At 38.4% G+C, this 21,555-nt stretch overlaps 1 protein-coding gene across 4 annotated transcripts in view; it reads left to right on the top strand.

Annotated features, from left to right (window-relative positions):
- LOC122558923 (ATR interacting protein) overlaps window positions 1-21,555 on the top strand; it is a 49,237-nt gene that overhangs the window by 13,547 nt on the left and 14,135 nt on the right. For 3 of the 4 annotated variants that reach the window (XM_043707882.1, XM_043707881.1, XM_043707880.1), the window contains 8 exons: window positions 992-1,152; window positions 3,416-3,529; window positions 4,882-4,956; window positions 5,451-5,577; window positions 7,589-8,320; window positions 13,609-13,751; window positions 16,422-16,513; window positions 17,755-17,841. In XM_043707882.1, coding sequence (XP_043563817.1) covers window positions 992-1,152; window positions 3,416-3,529; window positions 4,882-4,956; window positions 5,451-5,577; window positions 7,589-8,320; window positions 13,609-13,751; window positions 16,422-16,513; window positions 17,755-17,841 — 1,531 coding nt within the window. The remainder of the gene's footprint in view (window positions 1-991; window positions 1,153-3,415; window positions 3,530-4,881; window positions 4,957-5,450; window positions 5,578-7,588; window positions 8,321-13,608; window positions 13,752-16,421; window positions 16,514-17,754; window positions 17,842-21,555) is intronic. The other variant, XM_043707883.1, reaches the window with a different exon arrangement.

Below are 21,555 nucleotides of genomic sequence, written 5' to 3'. Positions count from 1 at the left end.
AAATGTTTTCTTTCAAAACCAGGAAAAATATTCTAAAATTTTCGAGTTGATTGTTGAGGATAATATATTGCACAACATTTATGGTTTGTGTGCAGTTTGGAAACCTTGATTCTTGGGCAACAGATCAGTTTGTGTGTGACAGTTGTTTTTGGCAAGAGATACACATGTTTTTTTCCCAGTCACCTGAAAATGTCAGTTTTACGATATTGCTTATATGCATTGCACAGGTGAGAGGCATGTAATGAGCTGCTGGTAGTTTGCCTTCTTTCTCTCATCAGCTTAGCTAGCTAAATACCACAATTATTTAATTTTTAATTGTAAACATAAATTTCACTCAACTGTTTTTCAATTTGTACCTATGTTACTCGCAACTAGGCATTGAAGATTGTACACTGCAACAAAATGGTAATTGAGATTCTTGGACTTAATACATAAATCTTCAGCATTATTTCATCCGTATGGGTGTTGGGAAACTCAGCTGGGAAACTCAGATTTGTTTTTGGGCTTGGGTATTCTCGTAATGAATACTGTACTGTGGACATTTTATTTTAAAATCTTTGCTCTTCATAGGAGAAAATGTTAAATTCTCATGCCTGATATTTAGTCTCTTGCTTATTGAATTTAGTTGGCTCATTCAGAGGGCTATTGAACAAGAAGAGAAAACAATGTGAATTTGAGAGTGAATTTGACCTTACTTATACTGATCTACGTAAAAGTTTATTTTCAAAGAATTACCAAATTCGTGTATCAAATTATTGAAAGCAGCTCATTATCACCACCTCCAGAGGCAAATGCTGGCCAGCTATGACCAAATCCCATGAACTGATTACAATAAATTCTTTTAGTTGAAAAACATAAACTAAATGACACTGATTCCTTAGTGGATTATTGTGCTAAATTCAAATTATTGGAGTATTTATACACATTCAAATATTAATTTTTAATATTTGCCTTGATATGAAAAATAGCTGTGAACAAAATGTCTGTTTAGCCCTAGGAAAAACTCATCTGGATCCATTAAACCTGAAAGTAGTCCTTTTCAGATTGCAAGGAATTATTTTCCTGATAAAAAAGCATTTGCTGCCGAGATGTCTCCTGTGCGTTCTGTTTGTTCTGCTCCAGCAGCGAACCGGATCTTGGCTGATCAGGAAGGTGATTTTTTTTCCTCATGACATTTATTTTGTTGGTTTGATAATAAACTGCAAGTGTTATGAACTTGTCAAAGACATTTTCTGAATTTTTACCATCAAGATATGAAATTTCTCTGTGAAGAATATTTGAATCATTGGTTAGCATGTCTTTATCTATTTAATTTTGTATATATAAGAACCTAAGCAATAGGAGCAGTAGTCATTCAGCTCCTCAATTCTATCATGGCTGACCTGCTTTTGGCCTCCATTTTTTTTTAATCCCGGCTCTTTATAGCCTTCAATTCCTGGGTTAAAATATCACCCTTCTACTTCTGCATTCTTAAATACTTTCAGCGATCAACCATCACAGATCTTTGAAGTAGACAATTCTAGACATTCACTACCTTCTGAGAGAAAAAAATTCCTTCACACCTCAGTTTAAAATGAGCATCCGTTATTCTGTAACTGTGTCTTAGTTGAGTCAATTTAAATCACAATAACAGTTATAATGCCCTTGCATATCTCCATTATTTCCTGATTTATATTTTGTCCTACAGTGATGCACCTCATTAGAGGTCTGTAGATGACTTACACCCTTGACATTGTTCCCTTGCTGTTCTTTATTACCACCCAAACAGTTCCATCTCACAAGCCATTGCACCTGAATAGCTATTCACTATTGCATGATACATTTCTTTGTTAACATGGCTACCCTACACTATCTAATTTTTCAGTATGTCAAATTTCCTTGAATATTGAGTTCCCAGTCTTGATCACCCTTTATTAGGATGAATATGTTTTATTCATGATCTACAAGTAGCTAGTATGATTATCCTGCGTATTTTTGATCTTGAAACATGTTTTAACCATCCATAAATCTAAACACAGCCTTTCTTTTTGACTCCTTTGCTTTTTTAAGTTGTCAAAAAAATTGATGGAATGTAATCCGGAGCTGCAGAATTCATTTTCAGGAACTACATCTTCTGAAAATAAATGTGTCACTGATCCAAATTCCATGGTATTCATTGGGCTTGAGATTTTAAAATACCACTGTTAGTCGTCAGACCATTGATTTTTTTTTAAACTAATATATTTCAATGTAAATAACTGACTTTTAGCTGAGTTTGGTGCAGAACAGAAACAACAGTCATCACAATATTAAGAAACAAATGTTTTTTTTTTAAAAAACAGCTTTTGTTACATCAGGTCTGGTAGAGAGAGAAGCAGTGCTGATATTTCAAGTCCAATATGACAATCAGTTCTGTCTCCATAGTTGCTGCCAGATCGACTCAGATTTTCCACCATTTTCTGTGTTTCTTTCCGATTTGCAGCATCAACAGTATTTTGTTTCTAAAAGCATGCCTTTCCCGCTTGCTTCAGATCAGTAGTCTTGGAGCTACTCTTGAATAGGGGCTGCATCTATGGATTCCCACCAGTTTTCATATTCACCTTATTTTCATCATGATTATTGGTACAGAATCAGATGTATTTGGGTTGTTGCTACGTGCTCCCTTGCATGACTTTGGGCATCAACAGAGGAATGTGACTCTTAATTAAGGAGAACCAGATTAAAGGCCTGGAGGTAATTGGATTTGCATGCCATTGCTGCACCCTTTTACAGGCACTCTTTACCACCTTATAAACCAAATAACGAACTGTTTCATATTACCTATTGTCTTCAGTTTGTGTCAGATATTTAACACTGTTTGTGACATTACTGCGAAACAGTAGGTAACCTAGAAATAAACAAAAAATAATTTTGATGAAAAATAAATAACTGCTCTGATATACTAAATTGATGCCAGGCTGAGGAACTGAATTGAATGAAGCACAGCAGGTATTGTTGCTGGAGCGTATGCTGTTTGTCGGATCACGATACTTTTGTTGATTACAATATAACATGAGTAGGAAGATATTAGAGTAGTAAGATCATGGAATATTTGATGTAGAGAGAATTATTGGAGGTTTAAGATCATGAGGGATTTGAACATAAGCTTGAGTGTTTGTCTCTGTACCAAACTGGAAACAAATATGGGTCCATATGCACAGAGATGATGCAGTGAGTGAGACTTGATGCTTATTTGAGTATGGCAGCTGGCTTTGTTAATTTGCAGTTTATACTGGGTGTAGAATGGGAAGCTACCCAGGAAAGCAGTGTATTAGCATTGTCTAGAGGTAATGTAAGGCATTAATCTGTGTTTCAGTGTAATATTGGATGAACCTGGGTGTAAATGGATGATGTTATGGAACTGGTAATTAAGAGTTCAAATTATAACTTTTAACAGTTACAGACACTCAGGATTTGAAAGAATTGCACATTACCAAGAGGAAAATGTCGAAAAAGTGTCCCTCACTTAATTCCTTTCAGGGAAGATTGTCTCATAGCAGACAACCTGCAAGTAAGTAATTATGATATTAACGCATAGGTGCAATTTGGCAGAATATGAGCCCATGCCAATTAATTCATGATGATATAGGTTATGGGTTTGGGGATGCAGTTTCCATGCCTTTAAAAATATTGGTGTCACCTGGTAATATGCCCTGGACACTCGATCTATAATATCTTTTATTCCAGACATGACACATTGATTTACTCAAGTGTTGATTCTGCATTAAAGAGTGAAAGAGAAATCTCTATTCAGTAGTGAAAAATGGATATTCTTTTGTTATGAGTCAGGCAGTGTTTATTTTAGTGTAGTAAAATTCAAGTAGGGTTTCTAATAACTGGGCTACAATTATTAATTTACAATTTAAATTTTTGTAAACAACTTTGTATCAATACTTGGTAATTAGGTGATGATTACTGCATGTAACAAACAGATGACTGTTATAAAGGTATTGCACTATTCAAATGTTTTCAATCTCCAAGTGTTGGATAGAATTCTTAGGTGACAATCAGACTCTATATAATTTTGTAGGCATATTGCAATCCCTGAGAGAATGGGGTCACCTCCATTAGACTCTGAGGAAACCTCTTAAAATTGCACATATTAAGTTCCTGTGGTTTCTTGAGTAGCATTGTAAATTGTAAATTTGATCTTTTATGGGGATTGTGAGAAGTCCGTATATGATGTATTGGCTATTCTATTCCTAGAATCTCACTTCTTCATGATCTTTTGAAGATGAGTATATGTTCTGCCTATATTCATCTCACTCTCAGGTGCCATCCTGGAGTAGCCTAGGAATTTGGAAGAATGAGGGAAGAAATTTGCAAAATATAGGGAGGTGTTAATGTCAAATCATGATGAATACTTAGAATTGTGTACATGAAGTGTTAATGATCTGAACTGTGTCATTGCACGGAGAACCTAAGAATTGTCAAAACACTTCTTCACTGGCATGAGTTCACTAAAATCTTCATTTTTTAGATACTTTCTGGTGTTCATACCTTTAACATTCCTTAGTGGAACTGAATTCCTTCTCACTGACAGCATTTTTAATCCCCCATCCTCCCTCCTTGAGGCTCTAGGTTATGATACATCTGAAATTTATGTGCTCAGCCAGTTGCCATAGGTGTGAATTATTGGGTTTGTGACTTCACCCTAATGTGTGAATTTTTCAGAGGTGGATGAGGGATGAAAGTCAGTCAAATGTAAACTTTCCTCTGTTTATCATTTTTATTTGCTTGTTTGTGTGTATTAGAAATATGAAAATAACATTTTGATTCAATTTTAATTGAGTTAAAGGTACAGTTTTGACATTTGTTTTCAGTTCGCGTTATTTAGTTGGAGGTGTATTTTCATTTATATAGGTGAGGAGAGGCAGGCAACTTGGTCCAATGCTGATCTTCAAATGACTAATAGAACGGGCAGAGAAGCAGTCAAAGGTGAGGCTTCTCAGACTTTCAATGCCTTTGTTTATTATCTCCAACTAAATATCCTATTTATTACTGAGGTAAATTTAAACTACTTGTATTTGTAAGCCACTCCTATGACTATGACCAGTCCTAAGGCCCTTGCACAAATTTGATCTTTTGGATGAACCAGTATGTTGATTTTGAAGGGAAGTGTCTGAGGTGGGATGACTTAAGAATAACTATTGCAAATATTTCGCAGGTTAAATGTTCCTATATTGCTATCAAGACTGCTCCATTGTTCCAAACCACCTGTAAGCAATTATGAATACTTATGAGTAAATGGGCCAAATTTGTAACTTTTGTCATTAAAATAGGTCTTGTTTCAAAGTTGGACATCATGGTGGGAAAGAGCTGATGTTGTTGTGCAGGCCAGAAATTGTTTAACTTCTGTTTTTCTTAGGCATTAGTTGTTGGCTTCAGCAACGTAGTGATCTCTTTTTATTGTGGAATGTGTGCTTCTTAAGGTGCTGTACTGATGACTGTGTTGCTGAGCCAACCAGTTGGACCTGGAACTTTGGGATTGAGCCACCTTCTCAACAGCAGTCCTGAAACATTTTATGGTTTGATCCAACAGCATAGTTCCATTGGCATGTAAGTATAACTTATTGCAAGTGAAAACAGTAAATGTAATAAAGTTCCATATCACAATGCAAAAAATTAAACAGCCCTAATCTTACATTTTTCAAAAGAATTGGAGAATTTGCTGTAATTGTTGGCGGATAGTGCAAAGAAATCTTTCTGAATAAAGAAATGATCTTATTTAGTTCCAAAGTTGGAAAGAGTTCTTGTTTCAGTGGATTATTTTGCCAGTGAATTGCAGTATTTCCCAGCATAATACTGATGGCAAAAATCTATTAATGATTACCTATATGGATGGAATGGTGACATGGGTGAATAAATTGCAGCAGTTTACAATGTCTAAGCACATTTGAGGAATATGCCGTAACACATTGTGACTTCTCTAAAATGAAACTTATTCCTTGTTTTGAAATTGTATGGATGTTTGTAGCTTTAGCATTTTTAATTTTAATCTCTTAAATTCCAGCAAGGCAATAAAGGATGTTTTGAGTGTTCATCCTGCTTTGCTGAAGTTTCTTTCGGTAAATAATTCATTCCTGACAACTGTTTTGTGTTTAAAATGCATTCAGCCAGCTGTACTTTTGGAAATTGAGCAGTATTTTTAAAACACCAAATTATGTCCCAAGTATAAAGTAAAATCTTGCTATGTTTAGATAGACAAATAAGTTAGCTTCCAGGATGGCACTTAAATTCTCAGAATTTGAACTCTCTCTAACTCTGAGACCCCCATTCCCCTACAGGACACACTTTCTCTTTTTGTTGTCTCTTCTTGGTCTTGACTACTACTTTCTCACTTGCAGCGCATTCCTTCAAACCTTGAATAATGATTATATTATGTACCTATTTTGTGTCTTAAAAATGCCATATTCTGTTTCAAATATCATCAATTTATTTCTAAATCTCTGCATGATTGGGGAAGGCAATGGCCTAGTGGTATTCTCATTGGAATGTTCATCCAGAGACCCAGGTTCAAATCCTGCCTTGGCAGATGGTGAAATTAAGAGTCTAATAATGATCATGAATCCATTGTCAATTGTCAGAAAAATCCATCTGGTTCACTAATGTCCTTTAGGAAAGGAAGGTGCCATCCTTACCCAAGTTTGGCCTACATGTGACTGCAGACTCACAGCAACGTGGTTGACTCTTATGTGCTTTTTGAGGAATCAGGGATGGGCCATTAATGCTGGTCTGGCTAGTGGCGCCCACATCCCATGAATGAATAAAAAAAAATAGTCTGTTTACAATCATCAAAATAATAAACTTTATGCCCTGACTGCTGCATTTATCATATTTTTATTATTTTTAACCTCCGTTCCTTTTTATTTCCGACAGCAGCTAAAACAAAACGTTACAACAATTTGTCTCGTTTGGATTATCATTGTTATGATGTTTAAGAGGTCATTGTTCCAATATGTATCTAACTGTCACAACATTTAGCCTTCCTTAAAGTTACATTTAAGACAGAGGCAAGGAGTTTTTCTTTCTCTCATAGAGGGTCGGGAGTCTTTGGAACTTTGTCTTACTCAAAAGACATTGGCAGCATTGTCCCTGAATATTTCTCAGTCAGAGATATACCCTTGGTGAGTGTAGTGGTGAAAATTATGAGGGGTAGGCAGAAATGTAGAACTATCAGATTAGCCACGATCTCAATGATAGAGCAAGCTTGAGAGACTGAGTGACTTACTCCTGCTCCCAATTAATTTTTACAAACCTGCTCAATATTTTTTTTAAAAGCGGGTCGATAACAAATATACAGAATATGATATTGTTTAAAACAAAACTTTTGTTGTAGTATTCAGTAACTCTCATGGGTTTGTTTACTCAAGGGCTGGATTTCACTTCTGGTTATGTGATATTTCAGTTGGCTTATGTTTCTTAGGTTCAATCCAACATACCAAGTTCACTCAACCAGTATGGATCCAGATCAATATTATATAGGAAACTTGATTAGACTATCCAGAATATGTCCAAACTTTAAAAATCCAGATAATAATGTTTTAAAATAACATCTTTCATTTTGTAGCGGGACCTCATTAGCTGAGAAATCTTCTGAAGTTGAAAAAAAAGGAACACTTTCCAGTCTAAGTGAGCTTCAGCGTTTAGCTGTGTGTGGCATTAATATGCTGATCTTTGACCAAGAATCATCGGAAGAAATATTGGACACCACAAAAACTATTCATGGACTGAGTACTCAAAATGACCTGTCTAGTGCAGTTCACCTTTTGCCATTAATTGATTATTACCTTGGGACTTATTGTCAAGCTTTGCAGACTGAAAAAGTAGGAAGAAACCCTGCAGGAAACAGAAATTGCTGCTCCTCCAGTTCTGTAGAGTCTACTGCCTCAAATGTGGACGATTGTTTTAATAATTTGGAAGATTTTGCACTTTCAGCACTTGGTGTTTTATATCATCTTGTATCACATAGTCAAAAGGCTGGAAAATCTTTGTTGGTCCCTACCTCCAGTCAAAGTATTGGAGGTAGCACTATCATCACGACGCAATCACATAAGAATGCGACACTGAGTAGGCATGGAAACAAAGACGAAGCAGGAGCATCTGAACTTCAAGAGGAACACGTTCAACGACAGGGATTGGTTGGTTTAGAACAACCTCGGCATCATTTGTTCAACAAATTGCTGCAACTTTCTGATCCTGTGGTTATAAGTGTCTCTCATCGAAGAGAAAATTTGCAGAATCTTAGCCTGAGAGTTCTGGGGAAGGTCGCAGAAAGCGCTACTACTGAACTCCTCTGCAGGTAAAGTAAAACAGAATAAAATCTCTCTCTTACTAATAAAATTTTATCAACAAGTATCACTATGAATCCTGTGAAGTCCCAAGTTAAATCACCCTTGTGCTCTGAGTTTGCTGGTGGTAACTGGGTTGACAGCAAATGTACAGTGATTGCCCTCGGCTCCCCTTGGTTATATAAAACGAGTTTTGATTGTTATTCCTGATCCTTATCCAGTATCCCTTCCAGGTAGTGCCACAGGTCAGCTCTAACTGTCATAGGTTTACATCCTTTCTAGTTATTGGATTTGCCATCTGGGCACTTCGAATAATTTTAGAAGGCCTTATCTGTGTTTTAAAGCCCAACTGGGATTGATTTGTCTTTACAATATCAAAGTTTTTCTTTTTGTTTAGATTTGATTACTTAATGTGGAAACAGGCCCTTCGGCCCAACAAGTCCACACCGACCCGCCGAAGCGCAACACACCCAGACCCATTCCCCTACATTTACCCCTTCACCTAACACTACGGGCAATTTAGCCTGGCCAATTCACCTAACCTGCACAATTTTTTTGGATTGTGGGAGGAAACCAGAGCACCCGGAGGAAACCCACGCAGACACTGGGAGAATGTGCAAACTCCACACAGAGAGTCACCTGAGGCGGGAATTGAACCCGGGTCTCTGGCGCTGTGAGGCAGCAGTGCTAACCACTGTGCCACCATGTCGGAAAAAAATACACAGTCCAAGTAATAGTGGCAGACAAGTCTGGCAACTTCAACCATCCAGAAATCTACTGATTTAGTTTTCTAATCTGAAATAAATGCAACCAGGATACTTTTAAAAATGTATTTAACTGTTTGTTTAATTTAGTCATGACGATTGATACTTTTGTAATTAAAATGTTTGTGACAGCATTTGGTAGAAGCTTTATCCGTTCAAATCAATTTAAAAATTTCAAAACAATGCAACTATTATTGTGTTCAGCAAAATTTTTTATCCAATCTGTGGATCATTCTAATTAGACTGTTAGTCTGATGTTGCACAGGCTTTCAAATGTTAAATTATATTGTGATCTGTTGCTTACATGGACAATAGTTGAGCCATTCAGACTTTAATCCAGAATGTGATCATGTGTTTTGCAAATGCAATTGATCTTTTGTTCTTGCTTTTTTTTGCCAGGAAGCAGTTCTTTGAAGTGTCAGGCATACTACTTGTTGAGCTTGCCCTTATTTTTCAAATTAATGCATGCTTGTTTGAATTTAGAATGCATGCAATGAATGGGTTGTAGGCTCATGAGAAGTCTTTTGAGGCTGAATATTCTGTGGTCAAACTACCATAGAATCATAGAATCTTGTAGCTCAAAAGGAGGGCATTCAACCTATTGTAAGCTGTTTGAAAGCACAGTCATATTCTTGATTGTGCCTAGACCATTTATTTAGATTACTTTACAGTGTGGAAACAGGCCCTTCGGCCCAACAAGTCCACACCGACCAGCCGAAGCGCACCCACCCAGACCCATTCCCCTACATTTACCCCTGCACCTAACACTACAGGCAATTTAGCATGGCCAATTCACCTAACCTGCACATTTTTGGACTGTGGGAGGAAACCGGAGCACCCGGAGGAAACCCACGCAGACACGGGGAGAATGTGCAAACTCCACACAGTCAGTCGCCTGAGACGGGAATTGAACCCGGATCTCTGGCGCTGTGAGGCAGCAGTGCTAACCACTGTGTCACCGTGCTGCCTACCCATTGCCTTTTTTTTCTCAAGGGCGATGGTTAATGATCATTCCAATCTGACAAATGGCAGAATTACCCAAATAATAGAGGGAGGGAAAAGGCTATCATTAAACTGCTACTTCTATGATCAGTTTTTATTTAGCTATTCTGCAGGAATCCTGCTTCCATTGCCTTTTGAAAAACATTTGAGAAAGAAAGACAGTGAGTTCCTTGAGCATTCAGGTAGGTTGCATGCATGTTGTGGGAAAACTTAAAATAGCTGTGATTGGTTCATCAAAATCACAAGCAACATTTGAGTATTAATTGGAATTGGTAGTTCGAATCATTTGTTGCTGTGTGGGCCTTTAGCTCGCAATTAGTGATTTTAGAATTGGATTTTTGAACATGCAACATAGAAAATGTTTGATATTGGCTGTCACTTATATAATTCCCTCTTAGGGAAATTGGTCTTAAAATGTATTTTTCACTTTGTGATGCATATCACTCTTTGTGCCAAAAGTGATGGGAATCTTTACATTTTTGTGTTTTTCTCCTCTGGCTGTAAAAAGATTAAAGATATTTGGGTTTTAAGTCTTGATATATAATAGACTCATTATAATGAGGTCTTTTTAAAAATATTGTACTGGACAGGGATGAAAGAAAATTGAAACCCAGTTTCCATACTTTACAGTCCATAATATTTTTTGAAGTAGAAAATGTGTTTCTTGACTCCTTAGTGTCTGTGATCAATTTGAATAACCAGCAGCAAGCTTTTGAAATAGAGGATACATTATGCATTTGTAACACTCATACATTGTGTCTGCCCTGGTTCTGGTCCAAGCATAGTTCAAAACAATAGTGAATTTTTATAAGTCGTAAATTACATGGTATTCTTTTGTTTACATATTTGGCTTGTCTAAGCAAAAGCATATATTGCTTGCAGGTTTGCAAAGGTTGGTGTTCTCGCTGCTGGTGTTAGGGTTCTGTGGATTTGATAACTGGAGTGTATAATCAGAATTGTTGATGGATTTCCTCACATTGATGGATTTTCAGTTAATCATGAAATTAGTTACTTTGTAATCCTCGAGAGCTCTGCTGGTGTGCTGGTAGATGCAGCCTCCTCTGGAGGTTCACAGTATTGCAGAAACCAATCTTCAGTCTTTTCAATTCACTCCACGTGACATCAAGATATGGTTGCAGGCACTTGAAACTGAGAGCAATCGGGCAATAATACTGAAAATAGATGGGAACGCCACTCACTAGCCCTTCACTGTCACTGGATCAAACTATTGGAATTCCCTAAAGCCATTGTGGGTCTACCTATAGCACGTAGACTGTAGAGGTTCAAGAAGACAGCTCAGCGCCACCTTCTCAAGGGTAACTAGGGATGGGTAATAAATGCTGGCCCAGTCAATGAGACACACGCATCCCAAGTGAATAAAAACAAAGCTTTTTGAGTTCAGCTACAGTATTAGGCCTCATGTGGCATCAAGGAGTCTTAGCAAAACTCAAGATCATGGGAATTAAGAAAAACTGTCTACTCGTTGAAGTTATACCCTGTGTCTTTGTTTTGGGAGGTTAGTCTTCTCAGCTCCAGGATATCTTTGCAGGAATTCCTTCGGACAGTGCCCTGTGCTGAGCCATCTTCAGCTGCTTCATAAATGACCTTCCCTGCATCCTAAGGTCAAAAATGGATTTGTTTGCTGATGATTCCACCAAATTCAAAACTACTTGAGACTCTTCAGATACTGAATATTGTGAAGCATTTCATACTCAAATGCAGCAAAGTTGATCACCGTCCAGGTTTGTGTTGAAAATAATAGGTAATATTTGTGCAAATGCCAGACAATGACCATTTCCAACAAAAGAGCATCTAACCATTGCTCCTTGACATTCAGTGGCATTGCCATCACTTGAATTCCCCACTATCAATATCCTGGAGAGTTAATATTGACCCAAAACTGAATTAGACCAGCCATATAAAGACAGTGGCTGCAAGAACTGGTCAGACGTGAGGAATCCTGCCTCAATTAACTCCCTCCTATATCCTCAAAGCCTGACCACCCACAATAAAGCAAAAGTCCGGAATGTGATGCAGTACTTCTCACTTGTTTGGCTGAGTGCATTCCAATGACACTTGAAAAAGCAACCCTCGTGATTGTCCACACACACCTCCAGTGCTCAATAGCAACAGTATCATCCCATGCAAGATGCACTGGGCGGCATGGTGGCTCAGGGGTTAGCACTGCTGCCTCACAGCGCCAGGGACCCGGGTTCGAGTCCCACCTTAGGCGACTGTCTGTGTAGAGTTTGCACATTCTCCCCGTGTCTGCGTAGGTTTCCTCCAGGTTCTCCGGTTTCCTCCCACAATCCAAAGATGTGCAAGTTAGATGAATTGGCCATGCTAAATTGCCCATCGTGTTAGGTGCGTTAGTCAGGCATAAAATATAAGGTAGGGAAATGGGTCTGGGTGAGTTACTATTCAGAGGGCTGGTGTGGACTTGGGCTGAAATGCCTGTTTCTATACTGTAGGGAATCTAATCTCACTGCAGCAATTCACCAGGGCTCCTTAGACAGCCCCTTCCAAATCCACAGCCACTTCCATGTAGAGGAGTAAGGGCAGAAATTGCGCTGGTTGTGTTCCCATTATCAGTTCCCCTCCAAACTACTTATTGTCCTGACTTGGAAGCATATCCCTTTTCTTTTAGTAGCCTTGAGTTAATTCCTGGAAATCTCTCCCTAAGGGCATTGTGAGTTTACCTACAGCATGTGGACTACAACAGTTGATCAAGGAAACTTACCACCAGCTTCATGAGGACAACTAGGGGCAGGCAACAAATGATGGTCCAGTTCCCAAGAGAGTATTCAAAAAGCTAGGCCCGATGTAGGGCCTAGTTATTGATCCTGTGCTATAAGTGTAAATTATGCCACTTATGACTTTATGGGAAGTCTACAGGAGCCTTCCTGCTTCTCTAAATCATCAAAATATACATTTTCTACTTCACTGCAAGGTGCATGATCCTGAAGGTGTGTTCTATGTAAGTTGGTGATCCCAATTTGTGGAAAAGCTGTAGTAAATCTGTTATCTAAAATTTGAGTGGGCAGATGTTAGATAATGCGGTGCAATTTATTTTAAGACCATTGCCATTCTGATTCCATCAATTATTAGGTGAATTAAAATTTCCTGCTTGCTTACTTGCTTTGCTGTTTCCCTCCTTGGTCTCCTGTCCCTTTTTCCCCCTGCACTTTAGACACCACACCAATCATTTTCATTTCCTCCACCCTTCTCCTCAGCATAGTTATCAGACAAAACTGTTGAACATTTTCATATTGATGCGGTATTGCATTTGTAACAAAGATGGTAACTTAGAGTACATAATGGTGACTTGTACGTAAGTGAGCTACCTAGGAGATAGAAATTAAATAAAACACTGATAAAAGCTCATTTTGGTATGTTATTTTTCAAGTTGCTTTTGAGTCAGAGAGGTAGCTGTTGATGTAAATGCTTTTAAAATGCAATCACGTGCGAAAGAAAATTGCAAACAGTCATTATGCAGTTAATTGCTTTGGCTAAATTTGTTTGGATTTTGTCAGGTTCCACCAATTATTAAGCAGTGAAGTGCTGCTGCGGTGCCTGTCACTAGATTCTTCATGCTCTATTGTCCTCCTTGTCGTCCAGCTCCTGGCAAACCTGACAGATCATCTGGAACTGGCCTCGAAGTTCTGCTCACAGTCGGGTGAGAGAAAATTCCTTATTAGTTCATCAACTTGTTTTTGCGTTTTTCTTTTAATACTGGATTAGGTTTGTAAGCTCAATGCAGAGCATTTGTTGGACAAATAAAATTGAAGTGATTCTAGACCAGCTACATTTTAAAAGTAGTTAAAGGGACTGGATGTTGATAAGTAAAGTAAATTTCGTGAATTTCAAAAAAAGCATTCACTATAATGCATATAAAACTACCTACTAAAAGTCTGCAATATTTTAGAGTATTCACATGGATAGGGGACTGGCTAATTCATAGACTGTTACATTAGGGGGCAATTTTAGGATGGCAACCCATAACAAATAGAGTGCCAAAGATCTGTGCTGCACCTACAGTTATTTAGAATGTATAGTCATAATTTAGATGACAGTCACCAAGGTTGTGGATGACACAAAAATAAGTGGCAAGATGAGAGGTGCAGATGACCATGTCTGTAGAGGTGTATGGACAGGCTAAGTTAATGGACAGGAACTTAGCAGATGGCATGTAAAGTGAGAAAATGTGAAGTTATGTACTGAGGCAAGAAGAGTAGAAGAGCTAAATATTTATTGAAATGGAAAAAGATTGCAAAAACCTGCAGCACCACTGAATTAGGGAATTCTTGTCCGTGAATTGCCAAAGAAAAGCTTCCAAGTTCATAGGGAAGATAACCAGATAGTTGGCCTTTAATTCAAAAGGAACGGACTATAAAAATAGGGTGTTTTTTGCTTAAAAAATACAGACACTACCCGCATCACACCTGAAATTCAGTGAATAGTTTTGGTGATCTTATCTAAAAAGAGGTACTGACATCGGAGGTAGTCCAGAGAAGGTTTTAACAGTTGATTATGGATTGATGGAGGAATTTTCTTTAAGGTTCAGTGGGTTGGGTTTGTACTCATTGGAGTTTAGAAAAATGAAGAGAGGCTACATTGAAACATCCCTGGGGGACCTGACAGGGTAGATGCAGAGGCTGTTTCCCTTTGAGGGATATCATAGGACCAGAGGGCATAATCTGACAATATGAAATGGTCCATTTAGGACAGATTAGATTTAGATTAGATTACTTAGTGTGGAAACATGCCCTTTGGCCCAACAAGTCCACACCGACTCTCCAAAGAGTAACCCACCCAGACCCATTCCCCTACATTTTCCCCTTCACCTAACACTACGGGCAATTTAGCATGGCCAGTTCACCTAACCTACACATTTTTGGACTGTGGGAGGAAACCGGAGCACACGGAGGAAACCCACGCCGACACTGAGAGCATTTGCAAACTCCACACAGACAGTTGCCTGAGGTGGGAATTGAACCCGGGTCACTGGCGCTGTGAGGCAGCAGTGCTAACCGCTGTGCCATCGTGCCTGAAAAGGAATTTTCTCTCAGGGTGGTGAATCTGTGGAATTCTTTCCTGCAAAGGACTTTTGAGGCTGTTTTGTAAAAATATTCAAGGCTGAGATAGACTGATTAGTAATTCGTAAGAGAATTCAGGATTATGGGGAAAAGACAAGAAACTGGAATTGTGGATTATTAGATCAGTGATGGTCTCATTGATTAGTTTCTACATCTATGGTGTTATTAGTTAATTCTATCACTGGGAACTGTAGTAGTGGCACTTGTCAGAACTGAATTATCTTTGACTTTTAATATGCAAAGAATAAAATTTGCACCATTAGGTGTTCTGTTGAAATTTCTTTGTTTGCCCTTATTTGTATATTCAACATGAAGGCTATTTGTGGGAGAGAAGAGGCACTTCAAAATTAAACAGTATTGCCAAATTAACACTAGAAAGAATGCATTAAATGTGTGCCTGGTGACAGCTGAAGAGTACCGTTGAGGGATGCCTGACATGGGTCAGTGTCCAGCTGCCATTTATTTTGAGCAGGTGTTGCGGGTTCCTTCCTGCTTTCACAATTTAACCTTTCACAATTCAGAATTCAGCACTGGCTGAATTCAAAGTATTCTTGTCTCCAGATACACAGAAATGTGCACACGTTTATATTTAGCATCACTGAGTTTCTTTAGCAAGTGACTTTGATCTTTTATAAAATCTTATTTGCAAAACTGTGCTACCTTTAGTGTTGACTTCCAAAACCTTGACAGTCCATGAGACAGGAACAATGAATCTGGATTTATTTTCCTCCTTAACACCATGTTGTGTTCTGGAAGCTTTTTGTGTTAAAAGCAAGTTGTCGCTTGCTTTAGCTTAAGCTAATACCTGAATGTTGATTCCTGGTTTCCAACATTCTGGCTCTCAATCACCCAAAATGTCTTTCCTGTGAGAGTTTGTGACTTGTGCAACATAGGGCGCATCACTGAATTTTTAAAATTGGACATTGCAGTCATGGATTTTAGTACTTCATAATACATCATATTGAGCTCCAGTATACTGTAGCATTAGTGACTGAATTGTACAATGAAAATCGCACCTGGATTCTGTGACTGAGTGCATTGAGTAATAAATGCACAGTACAAGGAAACAGTGCATCATTGCAATCAATTTGCTTTACCCTAAAAGTGCTAATTTTCAATTTGTGTATAAAAACACAATTCTTCAGTTTTACACTTCACACAATCTGGCTATAATATAAAAGTAACTTGGTACTTCACGATGATTGTTTTAGTATTTTGTTAAGTTAATAAATACTACTTTCTCCTTCCAGCATCGTGTTTGTTTTTCAATCTATATACATATATTTCCTCCAGACCTGATAGTACTGCTGCCGACAGGCTATGGCTCCAGCTTGAACAAGAGGTATGTTACAGACATAGAGTCAGAGAGTTACATAGCACGGAAACCTCCTAAGTGCTAACCAGACATCTCAATCTAACTTACTCCCATTTGCAAGCATTTTCTTCTAACCCTTCCTATTCATTTACCTATGCAGATTCCCTTTGAATGTTATAATTGTACCTGCCTCCACCATCTGCTCTGGCAGCTTGTTTCATACCCCCTCCACATGAAAAAGCTATCCCTCAGGTCCTTTTTTTAAACCTTTCCTCTCTCACCTTAAACCTATGCCCTCTATTTTTGGACTTGCCCACCTTGGGAAGGCGACCTGTCCGTGCCCCTCATGATTTTATAAGTTTCTGTTAGGTCACCCCTCAGCCTCTGCTCCAGGGAAACAAGGTTACAGCCTATTCAGCCTCTCCCTATAACTCAAACCCTCTCGTCCTACTAGCTTTCCCTGGAGACCATGTGATTTAAACTTGGTAATCAAACTACCATGCGGAACCTTGCTGAATGCTTTGTTGAAGTCCTTATAAAGAACATCTAATGCCCTGCCTCTATCAATTTTCTTTGTCACATCTTCAAAAAAAACCTCCCAAGTTATGAGACACTATTTACCACCTGCAAAGCTATGTAGACTATCCCTACTGAGTTCTTGTTTTTCCAGTGCATGCAAATTCTGTCCCTCAGAAACACTTCCAACAACTTAGCCACACTGATGTAAGGATACAATAATTAGAAAGTTATACTGCAAATGAACAGACCATTTTTCATGATTCGCATGCATTATGTCAATCATTGCAGTTCTTTCAACTTTAGCATTTTGATTGACCGCATAAGTTGTAAAATCTTTAACACTTGCTTCAACTGAAAATAATACAGATCTATAGCTTAACATGATTATGGCACAGCTTTTATCAAATGTGACATTACATTGTTTTATTTCATTATTTATTTAATATCACATTGACTCCAGATAATTTTAGAATCTTGTTTGAAATTTAATTTTGATATTTTGAGTCACAAGTATCGTATGATCGATGAGTAAATTGATTTTAAGCAGTAAATCCTACAAGATGAAGGAAAATACATGCTAATAATTATACAAGTTTTCATCTTTGTATCAAGCTACAATTATGTTGGTACTATTGGTGAATTGTTTGAATGGTCTGATCAAGTTTGTACCTGAGAGAAAATATGTCATTATTAACAAAAAAATCGTATCATTTGAAACAAACTTTTTTGTGACTTTTCAATGTTATTAGGTTATTCGATTCCTCACCAAATTTGGATTGTCCCATTCTGGTGCCAGTGCTATATTGGTAGAGTCTGACTGTCCATGCAACACTGAGGTAACCAAGGAACTTAATGTATAAAAAAAGACTTGGAATTTTATAATAGAGATGCATCATTTGTCCAGCCTGAACCAAAGGACTTAATCAGAATCGAGCTTTGATTATACTTTTTATTTAAAGCTCGTTTAGCAGGTAGTATGTGTTTATTGTCAGGGTGACAAGCAGCATCTGTCCAGTTCAGATTTGTTATATAAGCATATAGTTCTAGCCTAATTTGACATTGTGGTTAGGCTATTTGGTGTCAGATCCTGCACTCAGGATTTAGGCCAACTTTATTTGTCAGTGTGAAAAGACAACATGTCATTTAGATGTTATATTTGCAATATAAACTTTATCTTTGTTTTTCAATTTAAGCAAATGTTATTGAAGTTTTTATTTTTGTAGATATAAAAATGTAATCAAAATATCTGAGCAATTTTGAGGTAGCTTGGTTCCTCATGCCGTCAGGCATCCTGACTGTCCAATAAGACATTTGTCAATTATGTTTTCAGGGTTGCCAGTCATACAGACTTAGCTTTTTGCATCTGTTTTCCATATTTGAATTACTTATGCATTTTGTTACAGATATTTTGACAACTTATTTTATTCTCATCACATTTCACAACAATGCCAGTTCTAGGGGAAAACCACTATTTATAAGTCATGAGAAGAGAGTACTGATTAATTGGCAAGTGGACTCTGGCAAACACGTTGTCCTGGAGAATGCAATTATAATGCTGATTAACAGTAAACAGCCAGTCTTTGTAAAGTTTTAAACCAGGCAGGTTCTGGTCAGTGTATTGCCTTGAAAAATGCACCAGTGAATAGGCTGTTAGCTATTTTGTTGTATTGAAGCAGGCAAAGTGTGTGTCAGTGTTCTTTCTGTCTGCTAAGAACAGGATAGTTAGTTTTCAGTACATGCAAATATGCTACACCTCAAGCATGACTGACTGTCCTAAATTGGTTGTCTCTGTAATTCTTTGCATTTTCAGGTTTATCCAGCAAATGTGTCCAATTGCAGAATTATGACTAATAGTAGAGTTGTGAATTTTCAGCATGAGCTGTTTGGACAGTCAGTTGCACTGTTTATTGTAAACAGCTGAAGGGACATGCTGTTTGATATCAGTTGTCAGTTTCTGGGGCATACAGCCTATCCTATGTATATGACATCACACTGGCATTGAAATTCATATACCACCTTCTCACTTGTCATAGCAGAACTCTGATTTGGATCCATGGCAGCATTCTGAGAGGAAAGTAGCAATATGAAACAGGAAAATGTGGAATTTAATGTTGCCCAAAGCACAAACATACTACTGGGTGCATGAAATCAGGAGTTCATCATAATCCCTGTGACAAAAAACATGGTGGACCAGAAGGTGCAGGCAGACATGTTGGTGGCCTGGGTCAGGTTGAAGCCAATGACAGTGTTGCACAATCGACTTCTTCCCTTGGCACGAAATTATTCAGTAATTGGATGCATTTTGGTGGCAATACAGTGTGAAGGTGGCCTGGCTAAAGATGAAAATGATGTTAGTGCTGCAACAGGAATTCTGCAAACTGTTCAACCCGGGGTACAATTGGAATAGCTAACAAATAAATGAAAAAGTAGCAGAAAAATCAAATGAGTAATTGCTTGGACTGGGCTGAATAATAAAATGAAGTATGCTTCACTTGATAAAAAATGAAACGGCGAGCTTCACCTATGATAGGATCATAGTTATACAGCATGGAAACAGACCCTTCAGTCCAACTTGTCCATGCTGGCCAGGTTTTCCAAAATAAACTAGTCCCATTTTCCTGCCTTTAGCCCATACCCTTCTAAACCTTTCCTATTCATATACATGTGTAAATGTATTTTAAATGTTGTAATTGTATCTGCATATACCCTTATCTCTGGCATTCATTCCATATACAATCACCCTCTGTGTGAAAAAAGTTGACTCTCTGGTCATTTTTAAAATGTTTGCTCCTTCTAGTTCTGGTTTTCCCTATCCTGAGGAAGAGACCTTGGCCCTTCACACTATCCATACCCCTCATGATTTTATACATCTCCTTAAGGTCACCCCCTCAACCTTTTATGCTTCAGTGAAAAATGTCTCAACCTGTCCACCGTCTCCTTATAATTCAAACACTCCTGTCCTGGTAACATCCTAGTAAATTGTTTTTGAACCTTCTCTACTCTAATAAGAATCTTCCTACAGCAGAGCAACCAGAACAATACACAGAAATCCAAAAGTGGCCTCACCAGTGTCCAGCAACATGATGTCCTAACCCTTTATAGTCAGTGGTCTGAGTCGTGGAGGCACCCGCACCAAATGCTACCTTTATCACTCTGTGTCTGTAATTCAATTTTCAAAGAACTATATACCTGAACCCCTAAGTCACTCTGTTCAACAACGCTTCCCAGGCACTACTGTTAATTTTGTAACTCTTGCCCTTGCTTGTCTTACTAAAGTGTAACGTTTGCCACTTGGTCCATTGGCCCAGTTGATGATGATCCCTTCATAATCTATACAACGAATTTTAGTGTCATCTGCAAACTTGCTAATTATGCTACCTGAGTTCTCATCCAAATCATTTATAAAAATGACAACCAGTGCTGGACCCAGCACCAATTCCTGTGAAACACTGCTGGTCTCAGGCTTTCAGTCCAAAAAACAACCCTCCCACCACATTGCTCTGTGTCTTACTGTCAAACCAATTTTGTATCTAATTGGTAAGTTGTCCTGAATCCCATGAGATCTAACTTTTTAATAACCAGTCTATCACATGGAACCTTGTCAAAGGTTTACTAAACTCCATGTAGACAACGTCAACTGCTCTGCCCTCATCTGTCTTCTTGGCCACATCCTCAAAAACTCATTTAAGTTTATGAGACACCGGTTTCCATGCTCAAAACCATACTGATTATCCCCAATCAGTCTTTGCCTCGCAGAATTACCTCAGATACAGTCAGGTATATGGGTTAACTCCAGGAAAGGTAGGAGACGCAGGCAGGTCGTGCAGGAGTCTCCTGTAGCCATCCCCATCTCAAACATGTATGCTGTTTTGGAAAATGTAGGGAGTGACAATAGGTGCAGAAGTAGGCCCCTTGAGCCTGCACCACCATTCACCATGATCATGGCTGATCATCCTCAATCAGTATTCTGTTCCTGTGTTATCTCCATAACCCTTGATTCCAGTTTCCTTGAGAGCTCTGTCCAACTCTCTTAAACAAATCCAAAGATTGGGCCTCCATTGCCTTCTGGGGCAGAGCATTCCACACACTCACCACACTCTGGGTGAAGAAGTTTCTCCTCATCTCTGTCCTAAATGGCCTACCCCTTATTTTTAAGCTGTGTCCTCTGGTTCAGGACTCATCCATCTGCGGATACATGTTTCCTGCCTCCAGAGTGTCCAATCCTTTAATAATCTTATACGTCTCAATCAGATCCCCTTTCAGTCCTTCTAAACTCAAGGGTATACAAGCCCAGTCGCTCAAATCTTTCAACTTAAGATAGTCCCGCCATTCCAGGAATTGACCTCAATAACCTACGCTGCACTCCCTCAATAGCTAGAATGTCTTTCCTCAAATTTGGAGACCAGAACTGCACACAGTACTCCAGGTGTGGTCTCACCAGGGCACTGTACAACTGCAGAAGAACCTCTTTGCTTCTATACTCAATCTCTCTTGTTATGAAGGCCAGCATGCTATTTGCTTTCTTCACTACCTGCTGTACCTGCATGCTT

This window comes from Chiloscyllium plagiosum, chromosome 18 (genome assembly GCF_004010195.1).
Source record: "Chiloscyllium plagiosum isolate BGI_BamShark_2017 chromosome 18, ASM401019v2, whole genome shotgun sequence".
Classification (NCBI taxonomy): domain Eukaryota; kingdom Metazoa; phylum Chordata; class Chondrichthyes; order Orectolobiformes; family Hemiscylliidae; genus Chiloscyllium; species Chiloscyllium plagiosum.
This window is presented reverse-complemented; position numbering and strand designations above follow the sequence as displayed.